We start from the raw sequence: 24,041 nt of genomic DNA on the forward strand, positions 1-24,041 counted from the left end.
GCAACTGGGGCCAAGACTTCATGGGGGAAATGGCCTAAGAGGAGTTCATTTGTGGGGGAAACAAATAAAGAGAAATGGCTTTTAGCTGAATCTGAGAGTTCCACATTCTTAAGATCAGAGCTGCTCTTACCTCTGCAGTGCCCTCTAATTGATGCTGGTGCTGCCAAGGTCTCCCAGAATCTGGATGGCTGGGAGCTCCCTGCCTGGGGCTGCCAGCTGTGTGATGCTTTGGAGAGGGTGTCATGTCCCACGGTGACTGTAACAGGTGGGGGTAGAGGCAGCAGGATCCCACCACTCCCATCCCTCCTCGTCTGCATCCAAGCTGCTGGGAGTAGTGTCCCCACTCCTGAGCCTCCTTTCCTGCCCTCCAAAGGCTCTGTGCTAAGATAAGAGCTCTGTCTGCAGCCCTGTCCATCTTCCATCACTCAGGGCCTCAGGAATATTTCAGAGGAAGGGTTTCCACTCTGCTGGCTTGAGGCTGGATAACGTCTGGGCGAGCTGCAGCTGAGCAATGGCTGGGGTGTGCTCCACAAGGACCTGGCCCTTTCCCAGGAAAGGCTTTCCATCACTGCTTCCCAGCCCTGTGGCCACGCTCTGCTTTAGCCTAATTACAGCAGCGCTGCTTAATAGACCTCAGAGCCTCGACCACAGCTCGCGGCTTTTACTGCCCAAGGAGCAGCCACAGAGGGCTCCAGAATCACAGGGCATCCTCAGCTGGACAGGACTGTGGCAGCAGCTCGCTGGCCACAGAGAGAAACACAACTTTCCCAAGCATCAAGCTGGGAAAGGCTGTGAGAGGATCAGAGAAAAGGATGAGAAACAATTCTTATCTTCCCTTGCTGCACCTGGTTATTGTGAACATGTGGAATGTGTTGTGGAGACTTCTTTGCCAAAGGGTGCTTTCTTAATTAGCCAATGGTAATAGTATTTAGATTGGAAGACCAATTAGGTCCTACTGTAGTGAACTAAGGTATAAAAGTATAGGTTTCTTAATAAAGATTATTGATCAGCCTTCTGTAATGCATGGAGTCTATGCTAATGATTACCCAGCTGAGGACCCATTACTTTAATAAGGGACCACAAGGCTCATCCAGTGCAGTTCCTGACCCTGCACAGACACCCAACAATCCCACCCTGTCTCTGGGAGCATTGTCCAACCCGTTCTGGAGCTCTGGCAGCCTCAGGGCTGTGCTCATTCCCTGGTGAGCCTGTTCAGTGCCCAGCACCCTCTGGAGGAAAACCTTTTCCCAATCATCCTAAAATCCACCCTAACAGGATGGATCCTGTTTCCCCACCCATCACTTCCAGGGTAGACAGCAGCATCACTTGCAGCTGCAGTTTTAGGTGCTGCTCTCACCTTCAGCAGACAGAAGCAAAGCACAGTCCAGGTGGATTTGGATACTTAAATTAGTACTGAGCAACTCCTCCATCCACTTCCAGCCCTCATCCTTTCCCTTCTCCAGCCTTGCTCCCTGCTCCTGCAGCCCAGATCTGGTGCAGGGATCACAGCAAACACATTACTCATGGAGCAGCCAGCCTGCTTAAGAACCTAAATTTATTTCATTTTCTAAACTGCAGCTGGGAAAAAATAAGAAGCCATTAGGCTGTCAGTTGTCAGAGCTTTACAGGAGCATCAACACATCATGTTTTTCTTTACTGAGACATTAAATGTGTCAAGACCCAGTGATGGACTGTGTGGATCAGATTCAGAGGGCAGAAGGGATGGTGAGTGAGGGCAGGATGGTTTTCTCTGCTCTCCCAGGCTCCAGAGTCTTGGGAACACTGTGCTTTCCCAAATGTCAGAGTCCTTTAGCTGCTTCACCTTAATAGAGCCAGTCACAGGGGTCTGCAGGGATGTCAGCAGGGAACTGAAGCTCAGTGCTCGCCCATCACTGGATGAAGTGGATGAAGCAGCACCACAGGTCTCTGGTGCAGCCCTTGTGGGGAGGATTTGGATGCTGCCGCAGCCAGGAGCGTTTCTCCCCATTTTCTCCCCGTCAGGAGGTTAATGACTGCCTGACCACGGCAATGTGCCAGGGCAGGGAACTGACAGGCAGAGCAATGTGGAAATCGTGACTTAAGCTAAGGAGAATTCAATGTGAATGGAGGTTTTATTATTTCCCAAAGTACAGCTGAACCCGGGATTTTTATTTTGTTTTTCCTGCGTTTGTCAGATGCCCAGAAACTTCCCAAAGCCTTCAACATCCCGAGGCTCTTCCGAATGCAGTGTTTGGTCTGCATGTACACGAGAAGTGTGGCAAATATTTTATTTCAGATGCTGGCATATTTGCACTGGCACTCACTGCGTTCCATGTGAGTGATGAAAGGCCCTGTATAAATATGGTGTTTCCATTGGTATTGATTGCATTATGATTGCAATTACACTTGCAATGGAGCTGCCTGCATTATGTGTGTTATTAGATTGGCACTCATCATTAGTGCCTGCCTGAGACCACTTTCTTTTTCCTTGAGTCGTGTCTGACACAGCAGGAATGGAGCTGTGGAGGCAGAGCTGTGGAGGCAGGCTGGGGTTGGGATGTTGGGTTTTCCCGCAGCACTGACCTGCCCAGGGCAGTGCCTGGGTGGTTCTGGATCTGAGCAGCTCTTCCCACTCGTGCAGTGGAGTGGCTGATGCTCTCCTGGCACTGCTCGGTGCCTTCAGCTGGATATCCCCTCCCACATGGGGTGGTCGAGCAGCTCAGCTCTCCTGGCAGCTCCTGCTGCACTCCCTCCTGGTGTGTTGAGATCCCTAAAATTCCAAGATGCTATTTAAAATTCCTTCTTGCTCTCTGTGCTGACCTCCTCATTACAGACTCAAATTTCCTTGGATATACTGTGTAGTCAAATATCTCTTCTTTGATTCAACCTCTGTCTTTTTTGTTTTGTTTTTGTTTTTTGTTTTTTTGTTTTGTGAGATGAGGGTGCTGCAGGCTCAGAGGCGGTTTTGATATTTTCCAAGTCAATATCTCTTCCTGCTAGGAACAAGATGTAATCTGTGTGTGTGTACCTTCACAGGCTCACACAGAGCAGCATCAGGCTCCTGGAACAGGAAGAAAGGGATGTGCATTCCCCAAACGCAGCAGGGAGCTCTGACATTGCCTCTCCCTGGCCTCTGAAGCTGGTGAGAGGATTGCCCTTTGCTCCCCTGCCCTGGAAATGTCATCCTGGCTGGAGAGGGAGTTCTGTGCCTGCTCCTCGCCCGGGGCCGAGGCAGCTCCGTGGCAAATTGATGAGGAGCAGATGCTTTGAGCTCAGGAAGGGTTTTCCCTGCCTGGGCAGGTGTTAATGGGAAAGGTTACAGGTATGATGGGGAGTGAGGACCAGAGTGGGAAGGGGCAGATGGATAAGGCAGGAGGTGGAAGGATGGGGGAAGGAGAGAGAAGCAGGATGTCTGTGCAGGGCTTTCTTCATCCACTCACTTAATTAGAGAGGAGACCCCAACCTGGCCACCCCTGAGCCTTTGAGGAGTGTGGGGGTTTGCTCTGGGCTCTGCCTCTGGCCTCAGCCACTGCCCCAGGGAATCTGCCTAACACTTGAAGAAAGCCAAAATAATTTTTAAAAAACCACAAAGGGGTAAAAATGGGGAGGGAGAGGTGGGCATGAGGAAGGGACACAAAATACACTCCCTCTCTGACAATCCACATGAGTTTGAAGTCAAAACATTCTGTGCATGTCTGTTTTTTCATTCCCTCACCACCTGGTAGCTATTATCAGATGACAATTTATTCCAGGCATCCTCTTGGGAAGAGATTTCACAAGCATCAAGATTTTAAATCCAGAAAGGGCCATGCTTGCATGGTGTGTGTCTAAGCCAGAGTGTTTGGCTCCCCTTCTCATCTTGGGTTGTGCCCCTCGCTGGGGTTTTGTGTGTGTTCCACTGGCAAAACCTCAGGATTTGGCTCTGAAGTCCTGGATCCTCCACTGGCCTTTGAACCACCTCTTCTGGAAGAATCTCCAGCCACAGCTGGGAGACGGAAGGACTCTTGGAGTTTGGCTGGGAGAAGGTGGGGGAGTTGTGCCTGGGCTCTGGGACATGCTAAAAAAGGAGTTTTATTTTGTGTAGCCTCAGGAGGTTTGCAAGGCAGATGGAGATGGCTGCAGAGGAGCAGGTAGATCGAAGGAGCACCTGTGTTTCTTTGGAAGGAGAGGATTCCCTCAGCAAACCTCAGCATGCCTCAACATGGCTGTCTCTGATTCAGGAGTTTATCACCAGGATAAATTGGTGCATCAAGCAGACACTTTTGTCTTTGCTTTTCCTTTGTCTTGGAGGCTTATTAGTCAAATTGGTAACTATTAGAATATTACTTTGCTGCTAATGACTTAGTAATAGGTTGCACTGGGATGTTGCAACTCCAAAAACTGCTGTATTTTATGGGAGAGGATGGCTTTTCCCTGTGCATTATGGCTTCCTGAGCTTTCTGCCATTAGAGAATTCTTCCCCTGGTGTAAAATCCCATCCCAGCTCCTCTTGCAGTCCCCCTCTGGACACGCTGCTTCCCACATTCCTAAAAGTGCCTTCCTGGTGCCGCAGCCAGGCGTGACACACGGGGCTGTGAGCACCTCGGTGCCTTGCCAACAGTGAAAATAGACTTGTCATGTTTCGTTTGGTTTGGTTTCCAGCAGATGTATTCACAAATAACTTCATTTGATGGCAATGATGGGGAAAGAAAAGAAAATCATCCCCATGATTTTCTGAATGTTATCCAATGATCTATAAAGCTAGGCAGAAATTTAAAAAATAAAAAGGGAAAGAGAAAGGATGAATTGTGAAGAGTTTGACAAGTGTGTCAGTGTTTCTTGAACACATTACAGCACATAATGCAGTTGGCTTGGGCTCCTAAAGCACTTCAGTGCTGGCTCCTGAGTGCTGAGCTGGGCTCTGCTGCCTGGGTTCCCAACACACGAGGGACACAGCATGCAACAAAACACAGGAAAAATCAGGCAGCCTTTAATGCTCCTAGGGCTGGAGTGATGATGTTTGAGGAGGGAGGGGTGTGACCAGATCACTTGGGTTGTCCCTTGTGCTGCTAGAGCCACAAACCCCAGGGTTTACAGGGCTCAGCATGATGGGATCTGCAAAATCCAGGGAGTCTCTGTCTGGATTTGCTTCTGGCCTGCTCCCGCTGTGAACCCAAATTTCCCAAGTGTGCTGAACACAGCAGGAGGAGCTGGGCAGGTGTGATGCAGGGGGAGTGCCAGCGAGCACCCCAGTGCCCAGGGTGTGCCAGAGCTCCTCTCCTGCACTGCAGCTGCAACAGAAACCTGCTCAGGTGCTGCTGGCCGCAGGCAGCCCCAGGTGTGCAGATCCAGGGTTCTGGGAGGAGCTGGGCCAAGCCATCCCTGCCTGCAGAGTGCCACTGGAGTGGTGCTGGTGGTGGTTTGTAACCTGTACAATCAGAGGTGCTTGGTCACTTCAGCCAAGCAGCTGCTGTTCAGCACCCCCATTGCTCTGGATTTTGGTTTGCTCTGGTTTGAAAGGTGGATTTGTTTTGTTGGCAGGCTGTGGGTGAGGAAGCAGTGCCTGAGCAGAGGGGCTGTGTCACTGCAATTCTGGATAAGGCAGCATGAAGCAAGAAGGGGGAAAATACAAGCAAATAATAATAATAATAAAAGCAGAATAAAAAATGGTGTCATGGGAAGATTTAATGCAAATTCCCTTATTGTCTTGACTGTGTCTGGTGACCAATTCCATGATACTGGGTTGGGTCACCAGGACTGTGGCTCTGAGATGGGACAAGGGACATGGAGCTGGGTTGCTGGAGCACTCCAAGGAGCCTGGTGACCATCTGAGGGCTTGTCTCCAGGTGCCTGGAGGCACAGTGCGAGGCTTTGTCTCTTGTTTAGAGAGAGCCTTGGCTTTTATAAGTTCCAAAATGAGATGGCAAATTGAATTTATTCATGAGCATGGAGGCTCTCTGGGGTTTCCTCTTTAATTCAGTAGACTTGCTTTAAGGGACTCTTTTTTAGCAGTAAAAGGATGGAGTTGGTGCTTTCATCTTTCAAGCTCCCTTTACTGGTGTCCCCCCCTTGCTCCCGAGTCCTGCAGAGTCTGTCCCAGCGCAGAGATGTCCTTTTTTGTGGTTCCCATCCCTTTGTGTGTGGGATGCTGTGCTGGGTTTTTGGGACAAGGCTCCGCTCCTTGTGCAGGGGTTTGGGAGGATCCCTGGGAGGGGGTGCAGCAAAGCTCACCCAGGACCCACCAAGGTCCTTTCTCCTTCCTCCCCATCCCCTTCGCAGCAGGAGCTGTCCGGGTGGGGCGATGCCTCCGCACCTGGCTGGCAGCTGGCTCGTTCCACGCTGTCACTGCCACCCCAGCTCAGGCTAATGGGTGCCATATGGAACGAGCCTCCCACCCCCCCAGGAGCCCCGAGGGGTGTCCAAGCAGTGACAGGAAGAGTCACAGGCACAGGGACCTGTTAGTTGCTCTTTCATGGTTCAGCAGGCTCCGTTTCCACCTGCTGCTCTCCGGGGAGTCCCCGCGAGCTGCACAAGGTGCCGTGGGCAGGGAAAACAGGGTGTTCTGTGGGATATGGGGTGTATTTGTGCAGGATGAGGGTGTGCGTTGGATTTGGGGGTTAAATATCCCCTCCCCAGGTTGTGGGAGATGCTTGTTTCACTTGTTTCCCTCCCTTTTTCGTTGGCATTGCTGCTAAAAAAGTGAAGGTGGGTTCAGGGAAGGAGGGGAGCCAGAGGCTCTTTCAGCCTGCGAGCACAGCTTGGGCTGGCGGTGCTTTTGTCTCTTGTTTAACCCAACAAAGCACTGTGGGCTGATGACCTCAGAGGGCTGCATGGCAGCGCTTGTATAAACCATGGAAATCAGGAGAATTTTGCTGTGGTTTAAGTTCATTATGAGCTGAATGTCAGCCTGGGTTTGTCGTCCCTCTGGGAGCGTCGGGAGCCGGCAGGTGGGAAGGTGCAGCACTAAAATTCATTGCCTGCTGAGCTGGCTGCTGTGTGTGCGCACACCTCGCGCTCCCAGCGAGTCTCTGGGGCTGTAAAACCCCGTGGAAGGAGGTGATAAAGCCCCCGAGACTCCGGCAGAGCTGCACCTCCACAGCTGCTCCCGCGGTAATGGGACCTCCTGATGCACGGCGAGATCTTTACTGGGAAGGTGCCATTGAAGGACAACGTCTGATGATGTTTGGATCTTAAAGTTTTACAGCTCCCCTGCCTTCGAACAATGCCTAAAAATACTAGTGTATGCAAATTATAAACTAATTTAGATGATGGAGCAGGGGAATATTGCTCATACTCCCCAAGCATGGCATTTCCAATCATATCTTCGTTTCATTTTTAAGCAAAGAAATCATAATCTTGACATGTTTATCATTCAGTGCCTGCACCAATTATCTCTTTGGGTTCATTCTATAGTTCATAGAACTGATAGATTATGATCATGTTGTTAGGAGAATTGTGCAATCATTATTCCTCCAGCTGGAGGAGAAGTTGCAAAACAATTATAAAGAACGATTCTCCTTTGGATTGCTTTTGGAGTTCATGGAACAGGCAAGTTCCCATTACCAGGGACCAGGAGCTGCAAAGTTCCTGCCACTGGTGGGTTTGAACTCTTGTGATCCAAACCCCGTGTCTTGAGATGCTCATTTCCTCCAGCAAGCTCCAGTTGTAGTTATTATTTTTTTATGGGTTGATATCAGAGAGATGAATGCCATTGGCTGCACGAGGGCTGCGACTCGGAATGATAATTTCCAGTTTAATTACAGTGCAGGGCGCTGGGGATGCACCAGTGGATACCTTTTGGGTTAGAAATTGAGACTCGAGGCTTTTGCATCCAAATAACCCAGTGTGGAATTTTGACTTCAAATCGGGTGAAGTGTGGTTCCCCCAAATTAAGCATTGTTTTATTTCAAGGCCCTTAATGAGACTCATGGGATTGTGACCCTCCCAAAGAAAATATTTGCAGGAGATGCTGCTAAAGGAGTCCTCTGGGAATTTGGGAGTTGAAGGCAGCACGCTCCTGGGGGAGAGCTTTTCTTTGATCCCCAGAAGGAGCTCTCTAATCTCTTCCATAAACACACTTGGGCAGCTCCAGGGTGATTTGGCAGCCCTGCCTCTGTGATGGATTGTCCCCAGAGGACCACGCCGCCTCCCCGCTCCTCCCCACCCCAGTTCTCCACTCACACTATCGAATTTTCAAGTTACTTGACCAGAAGGCAGCAGAACCAGAAAAACAAATGTCTCGTCAAGACATCATTCCCACGCAAGCATTTTGCCTCCTTGTCTCTCCAGGGCTTTTCTTTCCCTCCTCATGTCCCAGCTGGTGTCAGGACAAGAACAAAGGGCCATCCCCAGTGCCTTGGCTGTGTGTCTGTGCTTATCCAATTTGGGGCTGGATGAAACCCCCTGTCCCCCAGGCCTTTTTGTTTTGCCTTCTCCAAGTGGTCAATATCGACTGCTCGAGCAGAGCTATTTATTTAAGAATGCACCTTGTCAATATTTATGTAGCCTGCAGCTGGCTGAGTGCTCCAGAGCTGTGTGGGGAGTGATGGACGGGCAGGGGGAACGCTCCAGCTGGGAAGGGCTCTGTGCTGGGGAAGGAGGGAGCAGCCTTTGAGGGGCTCTGGTGATTTTGCTGTGCTTTGGAGCAGCAGTTTCCTCCCTGTGCTGGTTACACTTCCCTCCTCCTTCTCTGAAATTCTTCCTTTCCCTCTTCAGCCCCACTCTGGAGGGCTCAGATTTTCCTCTGGGGAAGGGAGAGGACAATCACATGCTTGCCATGAGACCCTCAGTTCCTTTTGGGAGCAGAACTTGCTTCTGCTGTTAATTACCTGTTTAAATTACGTGGCCAATAACAGAGAACCTTCAATTAGGTTATTCAGGTGTTGCACACCCAGGGAAAAAGTGTGAATGTCCTAGACCCAAGCTTATGTTTTAATATGAAAACTGTTTTTATATGCTGGGTAGAGGTGCCAAGAGTCCTCAACTTTAGAGGAAACATGGAGAAACTGGAATTATTATTTATTATTTTGCAACACCTCCCACCCCAAGCTCCCAGAGTTAACAGGTTCCCTGTAGCTCTCCACTGGCTGGGATTTAGTAGATGGATAAACACATTTTATTTCTTTAGAAAGGGGAAAAGTTGTTTACAAATTTTAAACCAGAATGGGAATGTTGTTTTTTGTCAGGACCATTTAATGAACAAGAACAAAATAATGTTTAAAAAGCCTTTGAAGTGTCCCTTTCAAAAGCAAAACTGAAGTGCTGGGGGGAATATTAAATGCCACAAACACAAGGTATTAATGCTTATTAATGAGCTAAGAGAAGAATAAAATGCAACTGAAAGCAGAAATTCATGCCTGACACCCAAACCTTTGTGAAGGCTCTGCCACATCTCCACAGGAGAGGGTCATATCTTTATTTAAAAACAAATAAAACCACAAAATGTGTCTTTAGGGGGAAATCAGCTGTGGGGCTTCCAGATTTACATTGATGTTATATTAGTGGTGGTCAGGGGAAGACCCTTCTGGGTAGGAAACACTCAAGAGAACACTCTGAGGCTCTTGCATCTTCCTTAAGCAATATCACAAGGATGAGCTTAAGTGCTGCTATTTCTGCTTGACAGTGCTTTTCTCAAAGTGTGTTTGACTTTTTTAATATTAGATAGTGGCAAGGGTATTATTTTTGGTCAATTCTCCTTTTCCTTTTAATTATTGTAGCAAGGATGCAAAAAAAACCCCTGTTTTAAAAACAGGTCCTCTGATGAGTCAGAGCAAGATTTGCTTGTCCTGAAGAGCAGCTCCAAGGAGATCACAGGACATATTTCCAATTACTTCATGGTCAAACCATTACAAAATAAAAATATTTCTAAGTGCCAGAGGAGGGAGCCAGCAAAACACAGGAAATCAGAACATTTCTGCCTTTTTAATATCTCTTTTCCTAATGAAATCAGAAGAAATTGAGTGGAGCAGCACCAAACTTTGCTGTCAGTTGAGAAAGAGTTGATGAAGTGGTGTCAGTGTGTGATGGATGAGTTGGGAGCACTCACTTTAAAAATCAAAAGTCTGTGGCTCTGGGAGGATCGGGCTTTCTCCTTTCTGCTCTGCCCACCTGTTCCAGTCTGTTTTTTTGCAGTAACCTCAGGGGTTATTTCTGGCCTTTTCCATGCTCTTACAGCATAGAACAATCCATGGGGACAGCTTGAGAATTTATGCTTGTCCAGGCTTGTCACTGCTCTCCCCACGAAGCAGAGCTGGATTTGGCTGATGGGCTTTCGGATGGGCCAAGGCACACGATAATTCATGGCCTCACAGAATGGTTTGGGTTGGGAGGGACCTTAAATCTCATCTCATTCCAACCCCCTGCCATGGTCAGGCACACCTTCCACCAGCCAGGTTGCTCTAAATCCCATCCAACCTGGCCTTGGACACTTCCATAGGTCGGCATACACGTTCTCCCTGGAAAAAGGAATGATGGCAGGGATAGTGCCAGCATGGAGCTGCAGCATCCCTCCCTGGGAGGACGTTGGGTTCGCAGGGGACACGTGCTGGAGTGCAGCTCATCGCTTCCATGGGGAATGTGGGGACCACAGTGCTGCCTGGAAAAGCTGGGGGAGGCAGGGAAAAGGACATCTGTGAGATGCCGGAGGCGTCTCTCCACCCCGCAGGCTGCTGTGGGAGGCAGGGAGGGATGGAGAGAACTGCACTCTGCCCTGGGCAAAGCAGGCGAGCTGGGTGACCCCAAACACCCCTGTGCAGCCCCAAAACTCCTCTCCAGCACCTGGGATGGTTGGGAGCTGCCAGTGCCACTCAGTTTTGGGCCTTGCCTTTTGGTTTGTGTGTGCTCCGTCACTCCACAAATTCCTATTCCCCGTCGCCTTGCAAAATGCCTGCGCCGCATATGAAATGGAGGAGATAAAATTACAGGATCTGAGAATTGGCCGGGCTCTGTGCAATATATAACATACCAGATGGTCCTACAGGATGCCTCTGAAATATCTGTGCAATAGCATTTTAAGAAACTGATATAACTGATCAGGCAGCATATGGAAAAGACTTTCTGTGCTGTGTGAGAGTGCGGTGCCCCCTCTCCCAGCACCTGCTCTGCCTCCCCAAATTAGGGGTGCCACGCAACAATGAGCATCTCCCTTCTTTAATGGGAGATGTTCCCATCACACATCTGGGACAGGGCCCTGCAGCTGGGAGAGCACCATTCCAGTAGGATCCTGTAAAAAAAAAAAAAAAAAGAAAAAAGAAATATAGTTGTTGTCAATCAAGGGCAGAGTGAGAACACGGTGGTTTGGTGGCTTCTTCACAACAACAACCTTCAGGATGGCCTTTTCCTGGAAGCGTCCCAAGGATGGGGCTGTTTGCACAGAGTTTCTGACCACCCAGCCTCCTTCCTGCTGCTCTGCTGTAAATGGGGTTTTGGTCACATATTTCCCACCTCCCAGTGCGTTAAGCAGAGGGCAGTGGGTTTGTGGGAGCTGACAGACCCCCAGAAAGCTCCTTCTGGAAGGGAAGGAGCACCTCCCTCATCCCTGGGCAGCATCACAAGCCCTGGGTCTCCAGCTGGAGTTTTGCCCCTGCTCTCCATTCTTTGAGCCACCCCAGTCCATCCAATTTTGGATGCACCTCGTGTGCTCATCTTGCCCGTGGTGTCCCTGGGCTGCCTCTTGCCCTGTGCACATCCAAAGCCTCTCCTGCCTGTTTGCTATTCCCTGCTCCTCTGCCTGGCCTCACACGTGGGCTGACCCCTCTGTCAAACAGAATGGACAATATTTCCTCTCCACAAGGCTTGACTCATATTCTTTGAGGTACTTCGGGGTCATGGGATGAAAGGCTCCTTGCTGCTTCTGCAATGAGTCCAAGTCGAGCTAAGAATAGATCTATAAACAAGCCAGCAGGGAAGGCTTCCCTGGGGAACCTCTCAGGCCTCTCAGAGAATGTCATTGCTGGAGTCATTGTCACAGGAGATGTGGACCCTGCTGAGCCCTTGCTCTGGGGGGTGCCTGCCTTTCCTGTGTGGGGGATGGCTCTGAGCAAATCCTCTCCCAAACTGCAGATTGCTTTTGGTCCCAAGGAGCAGCGCTGGGGTTGGACACCCCAAAGCTGAGGCAGGAGAAGGAATATTGCATCCAGTGGCTGCAGGAACTGTGGTGGGTGATGTTGCAGGACACAGCTGGTGGGCTCCTGTTGGGATCTGGAGGGATGGAACCAATTTTCCTCCCAAACCTTTCTCCCTGGGTGCCCTGGGAGAGGGGTAAGGGCTGGGATGAGCTGCAGGGATGGGTTTTTCACCGGCACGTGAAATGCTCTGGCAGGAGGCTCCACGCTTGGTTGCTACCCACGCTCGTGCAGAGAGGTATTTCGAGCTGTCAGTCTGGCGTGCTGTCTGTCTGTCCACCCACCCAAGCATCTATAAAAATCCAGGCTGGATTAAATGTCTGTCAGAGCCCTGCTGCTGGGGCCAGGGCTCCTGATGCTGATCGTTGTCCTGGAACCCAAGGTCCAGGTGGAGAGGGTCAGGATTGGAGCCCGAAATGTGCAGCTTAATCAGCTTGATCCCTGTTTCTGGAGTAATCTACATAAAAGCTGAGAGTGAGAATCTTGCAGAAAGCAGGCTTCCCTCCTTTGTCTTTCCTGACTGTCCTCTCTGTTATCTTGACGGCTTCTGCTTGGCTGCTGTGTTGCTCTTTAATCTGGAGCCCTCTGTTCTTACCTGAGCTACAGAGGCTTGACGAGGAAAGCCACTGAACTTGGAGAAAAATGAAAAGGAGCAAAGCTTAAAAAAATGTTTTCTTTTGCTCTCATTCTTAAGAAAAAAAAATAAATAAAAAAAAAAAAAAAAAAAAAAAAAAAAAAAAAAAAAAAGAAGAAGAGAAAACCCAACCCCCAGAAGTGCACAGACAGTGAGCGATGCCTGGATTCATCCTTGAACTGTCTCCTGCTTATGGATCAGGGATGCATCATTTCTGCTCTGTTTTCTTTCTTTTCCCCCGCTCTTTTCCTGACATTCAATCATTTTGATCAAAGCCAAGCAAACAAAAAACTCTTTGCTTTCAACCCATTGACTGGGAGAAGGAAGTACTGCCCCGGTCCTGAGGAGAGCACCTTTGGAGAGGGAGGGATGGGAAGCCTGGAGCAGGGAGGCGTGAAGGGATGAGGGGTGGCACAGAAGGAACTCGATGCCTGCGTGGAGATAATGTTTTGTACATGACAACAATGGGTAATTACTGTAATCAAAGATCTGTGTGAGGGTATCTTGTGTTTCATCGCTCCTGGCGCTGGCCCATCCTCCTGAGGGCTGAGGAGGGGAGCAAACTCCCTCGCTGGCTTTTCCCACCACCCTCCTTCCCATGAGGATTCCTCCCAGGAGATGGGGTGCTCCAGAGGGTGGTGGTGTTTTGGGGGGTGGCTGGGAGCACCTGGGGTGCACAGGGGACGGGCTCTTCTCAGGAGTGCCCAGAGAGGGCAACGAGAACAATCAAAGTGCAAGAAATTCTCTTTAAATGTAAGAAAAGCTGTTTCAGGGAAGTGGTGCTCCAGGCCTGGAATGGGCTGTCCAGGGACACTGTGGGGTGCTGACCTCCTGGTGCTGCCACGTTTTCCAGGGCTCACAGCACATCGTTGGAGGTGCCTCATCCACCATGCGGCAGGTAATGATTCTTGATGGGAATTAGGACCCTGTCCATCTGGCCCTGTTCTGCCATCTAACAAGAGGAGATAAGTGCACTTAACAACACACCAGTTCTTGTTCAGGCCCCTTCTTCCCAAGCCAGAATCAATAGCAGGTCTCTACAGCTTTTAGAGATTTAGATCCCATCTTTTCATCTCTCATTTTTCCCAAGCAGCATGAGCATGATTTCTCTTTCTTTTTTCACTCTGTGGAAATTTTGCCATTCCACCTTTCATCTGCACCTGCGTGGCGCCGGCCCAGCTGGGGCTGCAGCTTGCACACCAGATAAGAAACCACACCATACCTGGGCTCCCTGATCCCCATCTCCCCCTCTCTCCTGGTCAGGAGCTCTCCCACAGTCTCATTTATCTTCAAAGTGCTTTACAAACGCTAATTAATCCCCTCAGCAACCCGCTGGGGGAGGTGAGGCATCGCTGTTTGCCCTCAGCCACTGATGCCAGCACCCTCATTTCTCGCCCTCGGTTTTTTCCCTGCTTGCTGTGCTTGCCCTGGTTTGGAGGAGTGGGACACTGTCCCCATGGAATGGAAGGGTGGCAGGACAGTTGGTGTCTGTGTCACAATGGTTGGGGACCTGCGTGGAAGGAGCCTGACTGATGGCACTGCAAGCCAGGACCTTCCAGAGGTGAGCAGTGCCGCTTGCTCCATCTCCTCCCGAGCCCCAGTCTGCTTCTCCCTTGCCTCTTCCTGCTCATTTAGCTGCCTTAGGTCCGGCTTAATTGTTTTGTTCGCCTTTCCCCCGGGGCTGGGTGGATGCTGCTGGCCCAGCCTGGGGTAACTCGCAGTGTTTGCCCTTGGGGAGGGCTGCAGGGATGAAGAGGCACCTGGGGAGGATGGTCGGGTGGGTGCTCGTGCTCTCCCTGTAGAGCTTGGGGTGTTGGTGCTCAATTCATAGAACCACGGGATGGTTTGGGTTGGTATCATCTCATTCCAACCCCCTGCTGTGGGCAGGGACACTTCCCACTAGACCAGGTTGCTCCAAGCCCCATCCAGGTTGTTTATTCTTGCAGGAGCTCTGAGTTCAGAGAGTCTTAAAAAAAAAAAAAATGAAAAGAAAAAAGCTAGTTTTTTTTTTCTTCTCTCTCCTTGCACGAAATGCAAATCAATAGCTGTTGTATTCACATTCTAACAAGATGTCAAGGAGAAAAGGGTAGCCTTTCATTCAGCAGAGCACACACACACCCCGAGGGAGGGGACAGGCAGGAGGGAGCGGGGCGGGAGGAGGCTGCGGGGGGCTGCGGGGGTCTGCCTGGGGCGGGCACTGCCGAGAGGGCACGGGGGAGAAAGCCACAGGCACGGCCGGTCTGGGAGGCTTTCTGTTTCCCTGGAGCCCTCTGCTCTCCTTCCTGCCCATCCCAGAGCTCCTGCTCCCCATCCTGCCCACCTCAGCATCCCTTTCATCCCAACCCTTCTGCACCCCTTCCAGCCCATCCCAACCCTTCTGCACCCCATCCTGTCCATCCCAACCCTTCTGCACCCCTTCCAGCCCATCCCAACCCTTCTGCACCCCTTCCTGCCCATCCAGACTCTCCTGCTCCGCTTCCTGCCGATCCCAGTGCTCCCACTTTGCTCCCCTACACCTCCCAGTGTGAGCAGACACCTCTCAAGGCACGGCACAGGCTCCTTGCAAAGTCCCAGCCCTGCAGAAAGGTGCCATCCAGTTCCCTGGCACTGGTCCAGGTGGGATGGTCCGTGGGGATGTGGGATGCTGGGGTTGGGAAGGAGAGTGGAGGTGGCCAGGGCAAGGATGGTCCTCAGCACCTGGAGGAGCAGGACAGCACTCTGTGGCATGAGGTGATCTGTGGCACAAGATGATCTGTGGCATGAGGTGATCTGTGGCACGTGGTGATCTGTGGCACAAGATGATCTGTGGCATGAGGTGATCTCTGGCATGAGGTGATCTCTGGCATGAGGTGATCTGTAGCACGAGGTGATCTGTAGCACGAGGTGATCTGTGGCATGAGGTGATCTGTGGCACAAGATGATCTCTGGCATGAGGTGATCTGTGGCACAAGATGATCTCTGGCATGAGGTGATCTGTGGCACAAGATGATCTGTGGCATGAGGTGATCTGTAGCACGAGGTGATCTGTGGCAGGAGGTAATCTGTGGCATGAAGTGATCTCTGGCACGAGGTGATCTGTGGCACATGGTGACCTGTGGCACGAGGTGACCTGTGGCACGAGGTGATGCAGGACTCTGTAGGGATCACCTCTGGCAGATGGGGTCAGCCCAGTGGAGGCTGCTCTGGTGATGGAGCACTCGGGATGGAGCAGGGATGCTCCTCACCCTGCTCTCCTGCGCTGCTCTGCCCCCTCTCCCTGGCTGTGCAAGCAGAGGGCGAGGAAACCTCTGCTTCACTGAAAATGTGTTATTTCCCCCAGAGACTACTCTGGTCCCAGATGTGAATATGCATTGAGACAGCTGGGGAAAAAAAAACTCTGGAAATACACACAAAAATCATGTCTAAATGTGCCCAGCGGACCAGAATGTCTCCTCTCCGACTGGGGGCTGCCTGTCAAATTTAAATATGCATTTTAGATTCTCTGCTTGATATCGGAAAGCAAACAACCCCAAATATCCCAGAAAAGCTCCACCAGCTAAATACATATTTATGCACCTTTTTATTATGTGTCTTGGAAATCAAACAAATGAAACAGGCCAGTGCCTGCTTCGTCCTGCAGAGCTGGTGAGCAGTGATGGATTTGTTGGGCTGATCAAAGCACATTTGTTCCCATTTTGCAGATGGGAAGGTAAAGGCAGCAAGGTACCAAAGGTCTGCTCTGAGGTCACCCTCAGAGCTGTGTTTGGCAATTCGGGTGCCAGCCTAATTGGCCAAAATATATGCAAAGAGAGCAGCTCAGTGTGTGCTGGATTTGGGCAATAATCACTGCCAGGTGAAAAGAAAAAAAAAAAAAGCAAATGGGAAAAGTGTGGTGGGAGAAAAAAAAAAAAAGTAAGAATGTGTTGTTTTGAAACTTACCCAAATATAGCTTTTCAACTCAGGGTTTGAAAGCAGAGCAACATGTTTGTTCTGAGTCCATCAAACATTTCTGTTAATTAGAAATGATTTCTTTGTTCATTTCCTTTAGTTCCTCCAAGATAACTTTATTTCTTTTTGCCTGGGGTGGATTCAGAGCTCGCTGTGTGCATTTGGAGAATGAGCTGCAGCCACAGGGTTCAGCTGAGCCCCAAAGCAGCTCAGTTTCCCCTGGGGACAGATGTCTCTGTCCTGGGCTGGCCAGCAAGGATGCAGCCACATGCCTGGCAGCCCTGGGAAATCCCAAATGTCTCTTTGCAGCTGTTTTCCCAAAATACTTGTGAAGCAAAGGATAAATTTGCTTGGTGTCATCTGTTGGGGTGTCATTTAGAGGGAAATTCAGGACAGAAATATCCCTGTCCTCATCCCAGGCTGAGGGAGACACTCTGCTCACTGGTTTTTGCTCCATGTGATGGTTTAGCTCTTTCAGAGGTCAAACAAAATAACTTTACTCTTATTAAAGGAATGAAATCCTTAGTAATGTTTTCTTTGGTGCTTTCCTGAGGATGCAGGAGATGGGATGCTTTCAGCAGATAATGTGGGAATATGGTTGAGTTAAAAGCTTTTAAAAACTTGTGGTTTGTTCGTGCAGAGTAGAAAATGAAGAAGGATTAATGGTTAAAAGCCAGAGGAGTTTGTGCTGGCAGCGTGTGCTTGGCTCTTGTCCCCTCTCTGGGTGAGGACATCCCTTCCAGAGCACAAGGGAAATGGCTTTGTGCTCCAAACCCACTATTCCTGCTCCTCCCAGTATGGAAACAATGCCAGATAAGAGGGATGTGTGTGGACGGGGATGTGCTGGTATCGAGTTCTAACAGGTGGGTGAGACAAAAGGGAAAAAAGACCAGAGAGGAGGGAATGATCAGGGGTTTGTGGATTTGGATGCCAGGAGAGCTCTGGCCCCAGCTCTGTGGCAGGTTGTGGGAATTGGTGTTTGTGGATCCATCATTCTTCCAGGATTCCTGCACCCCAGTGCAGAAGGCCTCTCAGGCAGGTGCTCCCTGAGATGATGGTTTTATGCAAAAAGGAGCCTTGAGGGAAAATAATCCAGGAAAATGGGGATCCAGGGATGGTAAGAACAAGCCCAGGTAGATGAGAACAGAGACTAAGGTGAGGAGCAGGTGAAACCCTGGGGTGTGGGATGTGGAGGGATGTGTGGCCACTGGTACCAGAAAGCTGTGGTGAGTTAGCTGGAAATCCAAAGTGTTGGGCTGAAAGTTCTCTTGGACTGGCCTGGAACTCATAAAGAGACCTTTAACCCTGAGTTAGTGGGGAAAGACATTGCTTTGAGAAAAACGGAAGGTTTAAATTTGTCCTGAAGCATTAAAAAAACCCTGATCTTACACTCTGTTTTTAACAAAGCTGCAGTTAATGAGAAATAAGAAACATATTTTTGTTTAGAAAATGTCAAAAATAAGTACTGTTTATTTTGGAAACTAACCTTTGCAACTTTTTTTTTTTTTTTTTTTTTTTTTTTTTGACAATGCAGCAAACTCTAGCCCTGACTGCTCAATGCCTTGTGGGAGGGGGACATGGCAGGGGCAGCTGTCCAGGGGATGCTCAGGGCTCAGCAGAGGTGTGGGAACGTGCCAGGGAGGGGGGTCTGGGGACAAGTAGGAAAATTGTGGCATCCTGGAAGGAAGGGAGAGCCTGAGGAAAACTCCTTGGTATGGGATGGTGTTGGGTAGGGGGTATGCAGGAGCAGGTACTATGAACTCAGTGTCTTTTTGTGAGCTGCTAAAGGGAAAAAAACATGTCTCCAGTTGGGATGCACGGGGAAGATTTGCTGCCTGGTTTCAGAGATTTTGTGTGAAAAACACCCACTCATGCAAAAAAGCTTGGATTGCTCCCTGGTTTGCCTCAGCAGTAGGAAGAGCTGCTGCTGCCTTCCCGGCGAGGGAAGCAGAGGGCAGGGTGAGCCAAGGGGCTGAAGCCCGGAGCTGCCCCACCAGCCAGCTGCAGGCTGGGGAAGAAAAAAATTCCCCTTTGCAGGCGGCTGGTGCACGAGGAGCTGGTGCGACCGTGCTCGTGTCCGTGCAGGGCTGCTCCTGCATCCCAGACTGCTCCCTGCATCCCGGGGCTGCTCCTGCATCCCAGAGCTGCTCCCTGCATCCCGGGGCTGCTCCTGCATCCCGGGGCTGCTCCTGCATCCCAGACTGCTCCCTGCATCCCGGGGCTGCTCCTGCATCCCAGAGCTGCTCCCTGCACCCAGGAGCTGCTCCTGCATCCCGGGGCTGCTCCTGCATCCCGGGGCTGCTCCTGCATCCCAGACTGCTCCCTGCATCTCGGGGCTGCTCCCTCCATCCCGGGGCTGCTCCTGCATCCCAGAGCTGCTCCTGCATCCCGGGGCTGCTCCTGCATCCCAGACTGCTCCCTGCATCCCGGGGCTGCTCCCTCCATCCCGGGGCTGCTCCTGCATCCCAGAGCTGTTCCCTGCATCCCGGGGCTGCTCCTGCATCCCAGACTGCTCTCTGCATCCCGGGGCTGCTCCCTCCATCCCAGAGCTTCTCCCTCCATCCCAGAGCTGCTCCCTCCATCCCGGGGCTGTTCCCTCCATCCTGGAGCTGCTCCTGCATCCCAGAGCTGCTCCCTCCATCCCGGGGCTGTTCCCTCCACCCCAGAGCTGCTCCCTGCATCCCGGGCACCAGCTGGTGCCGGGAGGGATGCTCGGGGGGGTCGATGCCTGCGTTTAACTCCCTGGCTGCGGAGTGAAACCCGCAGGAGAGCGAGTGTGCCTGTGTCAGTCAGCATCCTGAACCAATGGGTGCCCGGTAGGAGGTCTGCGCTCCCGGTGCACGCACGGAGCCTGGTGCTCCTTCTGCCAGTTGTGTGCGAGTGTGTGTGCGTGTGCAAGGGGAGCTCAGACACACTGACTGCCTGCTCCCGTCTCTCCCCCTCTCTCCAGCTCGCTAACTCCGTCTCCCTCCCTCTGCAAACATTGGATTTAAACCTGCTCAGAATTCAGCGCAGACGGAAAGCAGCGGCGGCAGCAGCAAGCAGCAAGCAAGGCAGCCGCTCGCCTACCGCAGCTCCAAGATGTACCATCCTGCCTGCTGGATCGTCTTCACGGCCACCACTGCCCTGCTCTTCATCCCAGGTAGCGCAGGAAGCTTTTTCTCCGGCGGATGGGAGGGCAGGGGCTCGCAGGGTGGGAGAGCCGAGCGGGCTCTGCGCGCAGGGAGCCCGGGCTCCGCGCACATTGCGCACGAACGCGCGCATGCAGGCAGGCAGCGAGTTGCTCTGCAGCGGGGGATTGCCCAGTGCTCCCAGTGAGGGGGCTCCGGAGCCGTGCTGGACCCCCAGGAGGGCACCGGGCTGCCGGTACCTGAGCGGTGCCGGCACCTGCAGTGGGGCTGGCCGGGATCGCGCAGCAGCCCCCGGGCTGGGCAGGGTCTGTCCCCTCGGGCAACCTCTGCCTCGACATGATGCGTGGGCTCGTGCAGTTTTTCCCCTTCAGAGTTGGGCACCCGCTGTGCCCTCCCTCTTCTGAGGGCTGTCATGCTATTCCCTGTGCTCCCCTCATCCGTGCTTCCCTGATTCCTGCCAGCCAAACTCGGTGCCTTCCCCTCGCTCCCTTTTCCAAAGTGAAAATGACCCCCCCGCCTCAATCCAGGCACTCGGGGAGGCCGTGCCGGTGCCGCAACCTCGGTGAACTGAGCGGGTGGCTCCCGAAATGCGGGTTGGCCTCGTCCCCTCGGCTCAGGGGGAGATGCTGGGTTTGGATCCAGCGCTGCCTCCGTGCTGATGCTCGCGGGGCAGCGAGCGCTGCATCCAGCGAGGGCGATGGGGGTGGGCAGCAGAGCTGAGCGCCGGGGGGAGGAAGTCACCGGCGTGTTTTTGATGATGATGTGCACTTTTAGCAGCTGGGAAGATTATCATCCCTGTGCAAGCAGATGGGGACTGGGTGTCGAGGCTTGGATCCCATCTTAACCCAACCTGTGTTTTTCATGACTGCCAGCAGAATTCTGTTGGACCCGTGAGGGCAGAGAGAGGCACGGCTGTGATTTCAGCAGCTGAACCACGGGCTGTGCGGGGCTGGTGTGTGTGGCAAGAGGGTGAGGCTGGCGGGGGAGAGGTTACTTGTGCCACAGCTGGCGAACAGTTCTGCCCACAGCAGTGCTGAACAGGAGGGTTCTTGGGTTAAAACTTGCTTGTGGAGGCTTGTGCCATGGGATCAGCCACATCCTGGGGTCCTGTGGAGCTGTCACACTGCAAACTGAGCAGATCAGTGGGTACAAGACCCCTGGAATGGGCTGGGTACCCCTCTGTGGGATGGCAGGGGGCTGGAATGTGCATTAGCACTGGGGTCAGCCCTGTCCCCTGGGCTGAGCTTTGGCTGTCGGGGAGCAGTAGTGGAGAAGCAGAGCTTCGAGCTCCTCAGAAACACCAGAAACCAAAATGGTGCATCTGTAGTTTAGCACGTGAGCATGAGGGAGACGTGGCTGTGTGAGCTGCCTGGCTTTGTGCGTGTAAAGGGGTTTTTTTGAAAACAGATCTTCAGCAGGACAGGGTGGGTGTGCCTGGGGTGAGGGCAGGCGTGCCTCAGCAAGGCTGTGCTGAGTAGAGCATTGGCTCTTTCACTCTGCTGCTGGACGAGGTTCTGTGGCTTGGAATTGCAGAGAATGGATGGAAGCAGCTGTGTGGGCCAAATGGGAGGACGTGTGACACTTGATGGGCTGTCATCGAGATGTCCTTAAGCTGCAGGAGCTGGCAGGAACCTGACAGGGCACATTTGCTGTTTGCCAGTGCCCTGCTCAGTTTCCTCAGGATGTGGCTGTTTGGGCCAAGACCAAGCCAAGGCCTGGGCTGGCTCTGGCCGCTGTGTGTGCCAGGGAAGGAAAAGGCCCCTGCATTTAAGCCCCTGGAAACTTGGGAGAGGCTTCTTGATCCACACTTATGTGGTTGTAGCTCTCCCTTCTTATTTCTATTAAGCAGCAATATCTGCTTTGGCTTTGGATGTCCCCTGAGCTAAACCAGCCCAGGACTCTGCCTGGTTGGGCTCAGCCCTTAATCCATCAAGCCAAACCCTTCTGCCTGCATTAGAGGAAGGGAAATACTCTGGGCTGCTTGGTGCTTTGCTTTTCTGCCCTGGATTTGAACATCTCCAATCCTTTTTATTTGTGCCTGGCTTGCAGAGGTTGGATGTTTTCCCTCCCTGCCCAACCTGTCCCAGCAGTGATTTCAGTCATGGTTTCACTGCCGTGGGCTGGAACACGAGTCATGTTGGCAAAGTCACGGTTGGCAGAGGGAAGGTGAATGGTCCCTGCTGTCCTTTGGAGCCTGCACCTTCCCAAAGTGTTTTTCTTGGGCTGTTTATTATTCACAGGCATAATCCCAAGGGTTTTATGCAGGTGACTCTCCCCTGGGATATGCAGAGGCTGTTTCTGAAGTGCAAACTCTTTCCCTTTCCGTTTTTATCCGAATCCTGCGGGAGTTTCACACGGGGTGGTTAAAGTGAGAAGGGAACCTGCTTTTAGAAGGTGTAATTAGAGTGAAGGGAAACATCACAACTTGAAGGCTCCTGCAGAAAATAGCATCGCAAAGTTATTATTAGCTGTAATAGCTTATTTGCCAGTTTTTCCTCTTTCTCCTGCTCCCACCTCTGTCTTTCCCCTCTTCTCTTATTTTTGTTAGGAAGGATGCATTTTTTCCCATTGGGTCTTGTGTCATCTCATTACCAATTTACTCTCGTGGAATCTAAAGACGTGAAAGGTTAATGCAATAATGAAACCCTGACCCCTCTGGTCATGGAGACTGTCTTAGTTTGCAGCTTTTTACTTCTTTGTAAGACAAGTTTCTATCTAAAATAATTTCGAAGCCTTAATGCTGTTGTCATCTGGAGCCTTGGGAGAGGCGGGTTCCTGAACATGGGTTGCTCTCTGAGGTGGGAAGGATGCTGAGGGTTTTTAATGAGTCCAGCACTGCAGGACAGGGAGGTGAGTGGGTAATTTAATTGCCAAGCTGTTGGCAAATGCTTTGAACTGCTGGGCATTGTGGGTGCTGCTGTTTTGAGATGAGGGTGGGCTGTGATGGAGAATGAATTTGGGGCAGAGGGGAATCTTTGTCTGAGCTGCAGTTACAGGGTGACATCATGGCTCTACAGGTGGCAAAAATCAATGCTCATCAGCCTCTTCAGACATTTATATCGCTGCCTTTGCAGGCTGGGGGAAATTACTTGTCATGGCAGTGGTCAGAAAATCTGGCAGTGCAGGGGGAGATGGACAATCCTGGTTTTCACTGCTCCAGAGCATGGGATCAAGGTGAAGCTTGTAGAGCTTGGGGTGTCCCCCAGTGTGCCACTGTCACCCTTGCACCCAGGACCTGCTTTCTGCATCCTCCCAGAGACTCACTGTGACTTCATCCTTGCTGGGGCAGCCTGGCTTTGGTGGTGGTTGTAAAACCCATCTAAATTTACAAAATAGACATTGCAGGCATTACAAACACCCTCCTATCCCCTCCTGAAAGGGTCCCTGCTGCAGAAGCATGCTTTCCTACTGCCCGTGACATGACTGTCACCTCTCTCCAGTGGGGGATGCCGGGCTGGTGGAGGGCTGCTGATCCCTGTGACTAAGCCTGAGAATAAGTACCTGGAGCACATTAGTTCTGCTTTAGTGTCATTTCAATATGAGCAAGAGGGGCTTAAAGGGATTTTCTGTGCTCTCCCAAAGGCTGGGGATAGGTGTGGATCAGGCACTGCAACCATCAGTCTTCCAGGAGTCAGGGAAGCTGGGGAAGGTGTCCCAGCAGGATGGGGTGTGAGCCCAAAAACACTCTGTGGTCTTCCTCTGCCTCTCCCTGAGGCTTGGCCTGTAGTTTCCCTGTCAGAGGGTGATTTCTCCATCTCCTGGCTCCCAGTACAGGGAGAAGGTTGGTGTTGGCCTCTTAGAGGATGTTTAAATTCTGCTGGGGTGGAACAGCACTCGCTGTCATTTCCAAACCATGTGGGGAGGGAGCGTGACGGGAGAGGAGGCACACACAGCTCTCGCTCCGTGCAAATCCCCCTCGGTGCAAGTTCCCAGAACAATTTGCCCCGCGGGGAGTGGCTCTGGCAGCTGCCTTTCAGGATGCCCCAAAGTGCTGAACCTTGCTTTGCGTTTTCCAGCAGCTTCCCTTTGACAGCCTCTCCTTTGTGCATTCCGTGGTTGCAGACAGCCGGGTGGAGGAGCTTTTGCTGGTGAAAAACTGAAAAGAGAGAGATGTTTCAAAGGCACCGATGGGAGCTCTGTGCCTTAACTGGCGCCTTTGAAAATCTTCTCCAAAGGCTTGAATATTTGGTTATGGCGAATTTTGAGCTGCATAAACAGCTGTGTTCATATTTTACACTTGAATATGAAATTCAGAGTTTGTGCTTTGCT

The 24,041-nt window shown here is 51.6% G+C and overlaps 1 protein-coding gene and 1 long non-coding RNA gene across 10 annotated transcripts in view; one reads left to right on the forward strand and one right to left on the reverse strand.

Annotated features, from left to right (window-relative positions):
* OPCML (opioid binding protein/cell adhesion molecule like) overlaps window positions 1–24,041 on the forward strand; it is a 337,383-nt gene that overhangs the window by 24,689 nt on the left and 288,653 nt on the right. For 4 of the 7 annotated variants that reach the window (XM_053996801.1, XM_053996807.1, XM_053996810.1 and 1 more), the window contains exon 2: window positions 19,592–19,783. In XM_053996801.1, the coding sequence (XP_053852776.1) occupies window positions 19,723–19,783 (61 nt within the window). In that variant the 5' untranslated portion in view covers window positions 19,592–19,722. The other 3 variants (XM_053996802.1, XM_053996803.1, XM_053996806.1) reach the window with 3 other exon arrangements.
* LOC128817909 (uncharacterized) lies at window positions 13,447–14,149 on the reverse strand. Of its 3 annotated transcripts, none has more exons than XR_008440337.1 (2): window positions 14,097–14,149; window positions 13,447–13,666 (listed from the first exon to the last, which is right to left on the reverse strand). It is a non-coding gene; the product is annotated as an uncharacterized LOC128817909 (long non-coding RNA). The 3 variants fall into 3 exon arrangements; XR_008440336.1 differs by having other exon boundaries at window positions 14,022–14,135; XR_008440335.1 differs by having other exon boundaries at window positions 14,018–14,135.

This window comes from Vidua macroura, chromosome 22 (assembly GCF_024509145.1).
Source record: "Vidua macroura isolate BioBank_ID:100142 chromosome 22, ASM2450914v1, whole genome shotgun sequence".
Classification (NCBI taxonomy): Eukaryota; Metazoa; Chordata; class Aves; order Passeriformes; family Viduidae; genus Vidua; species Vidua macroura.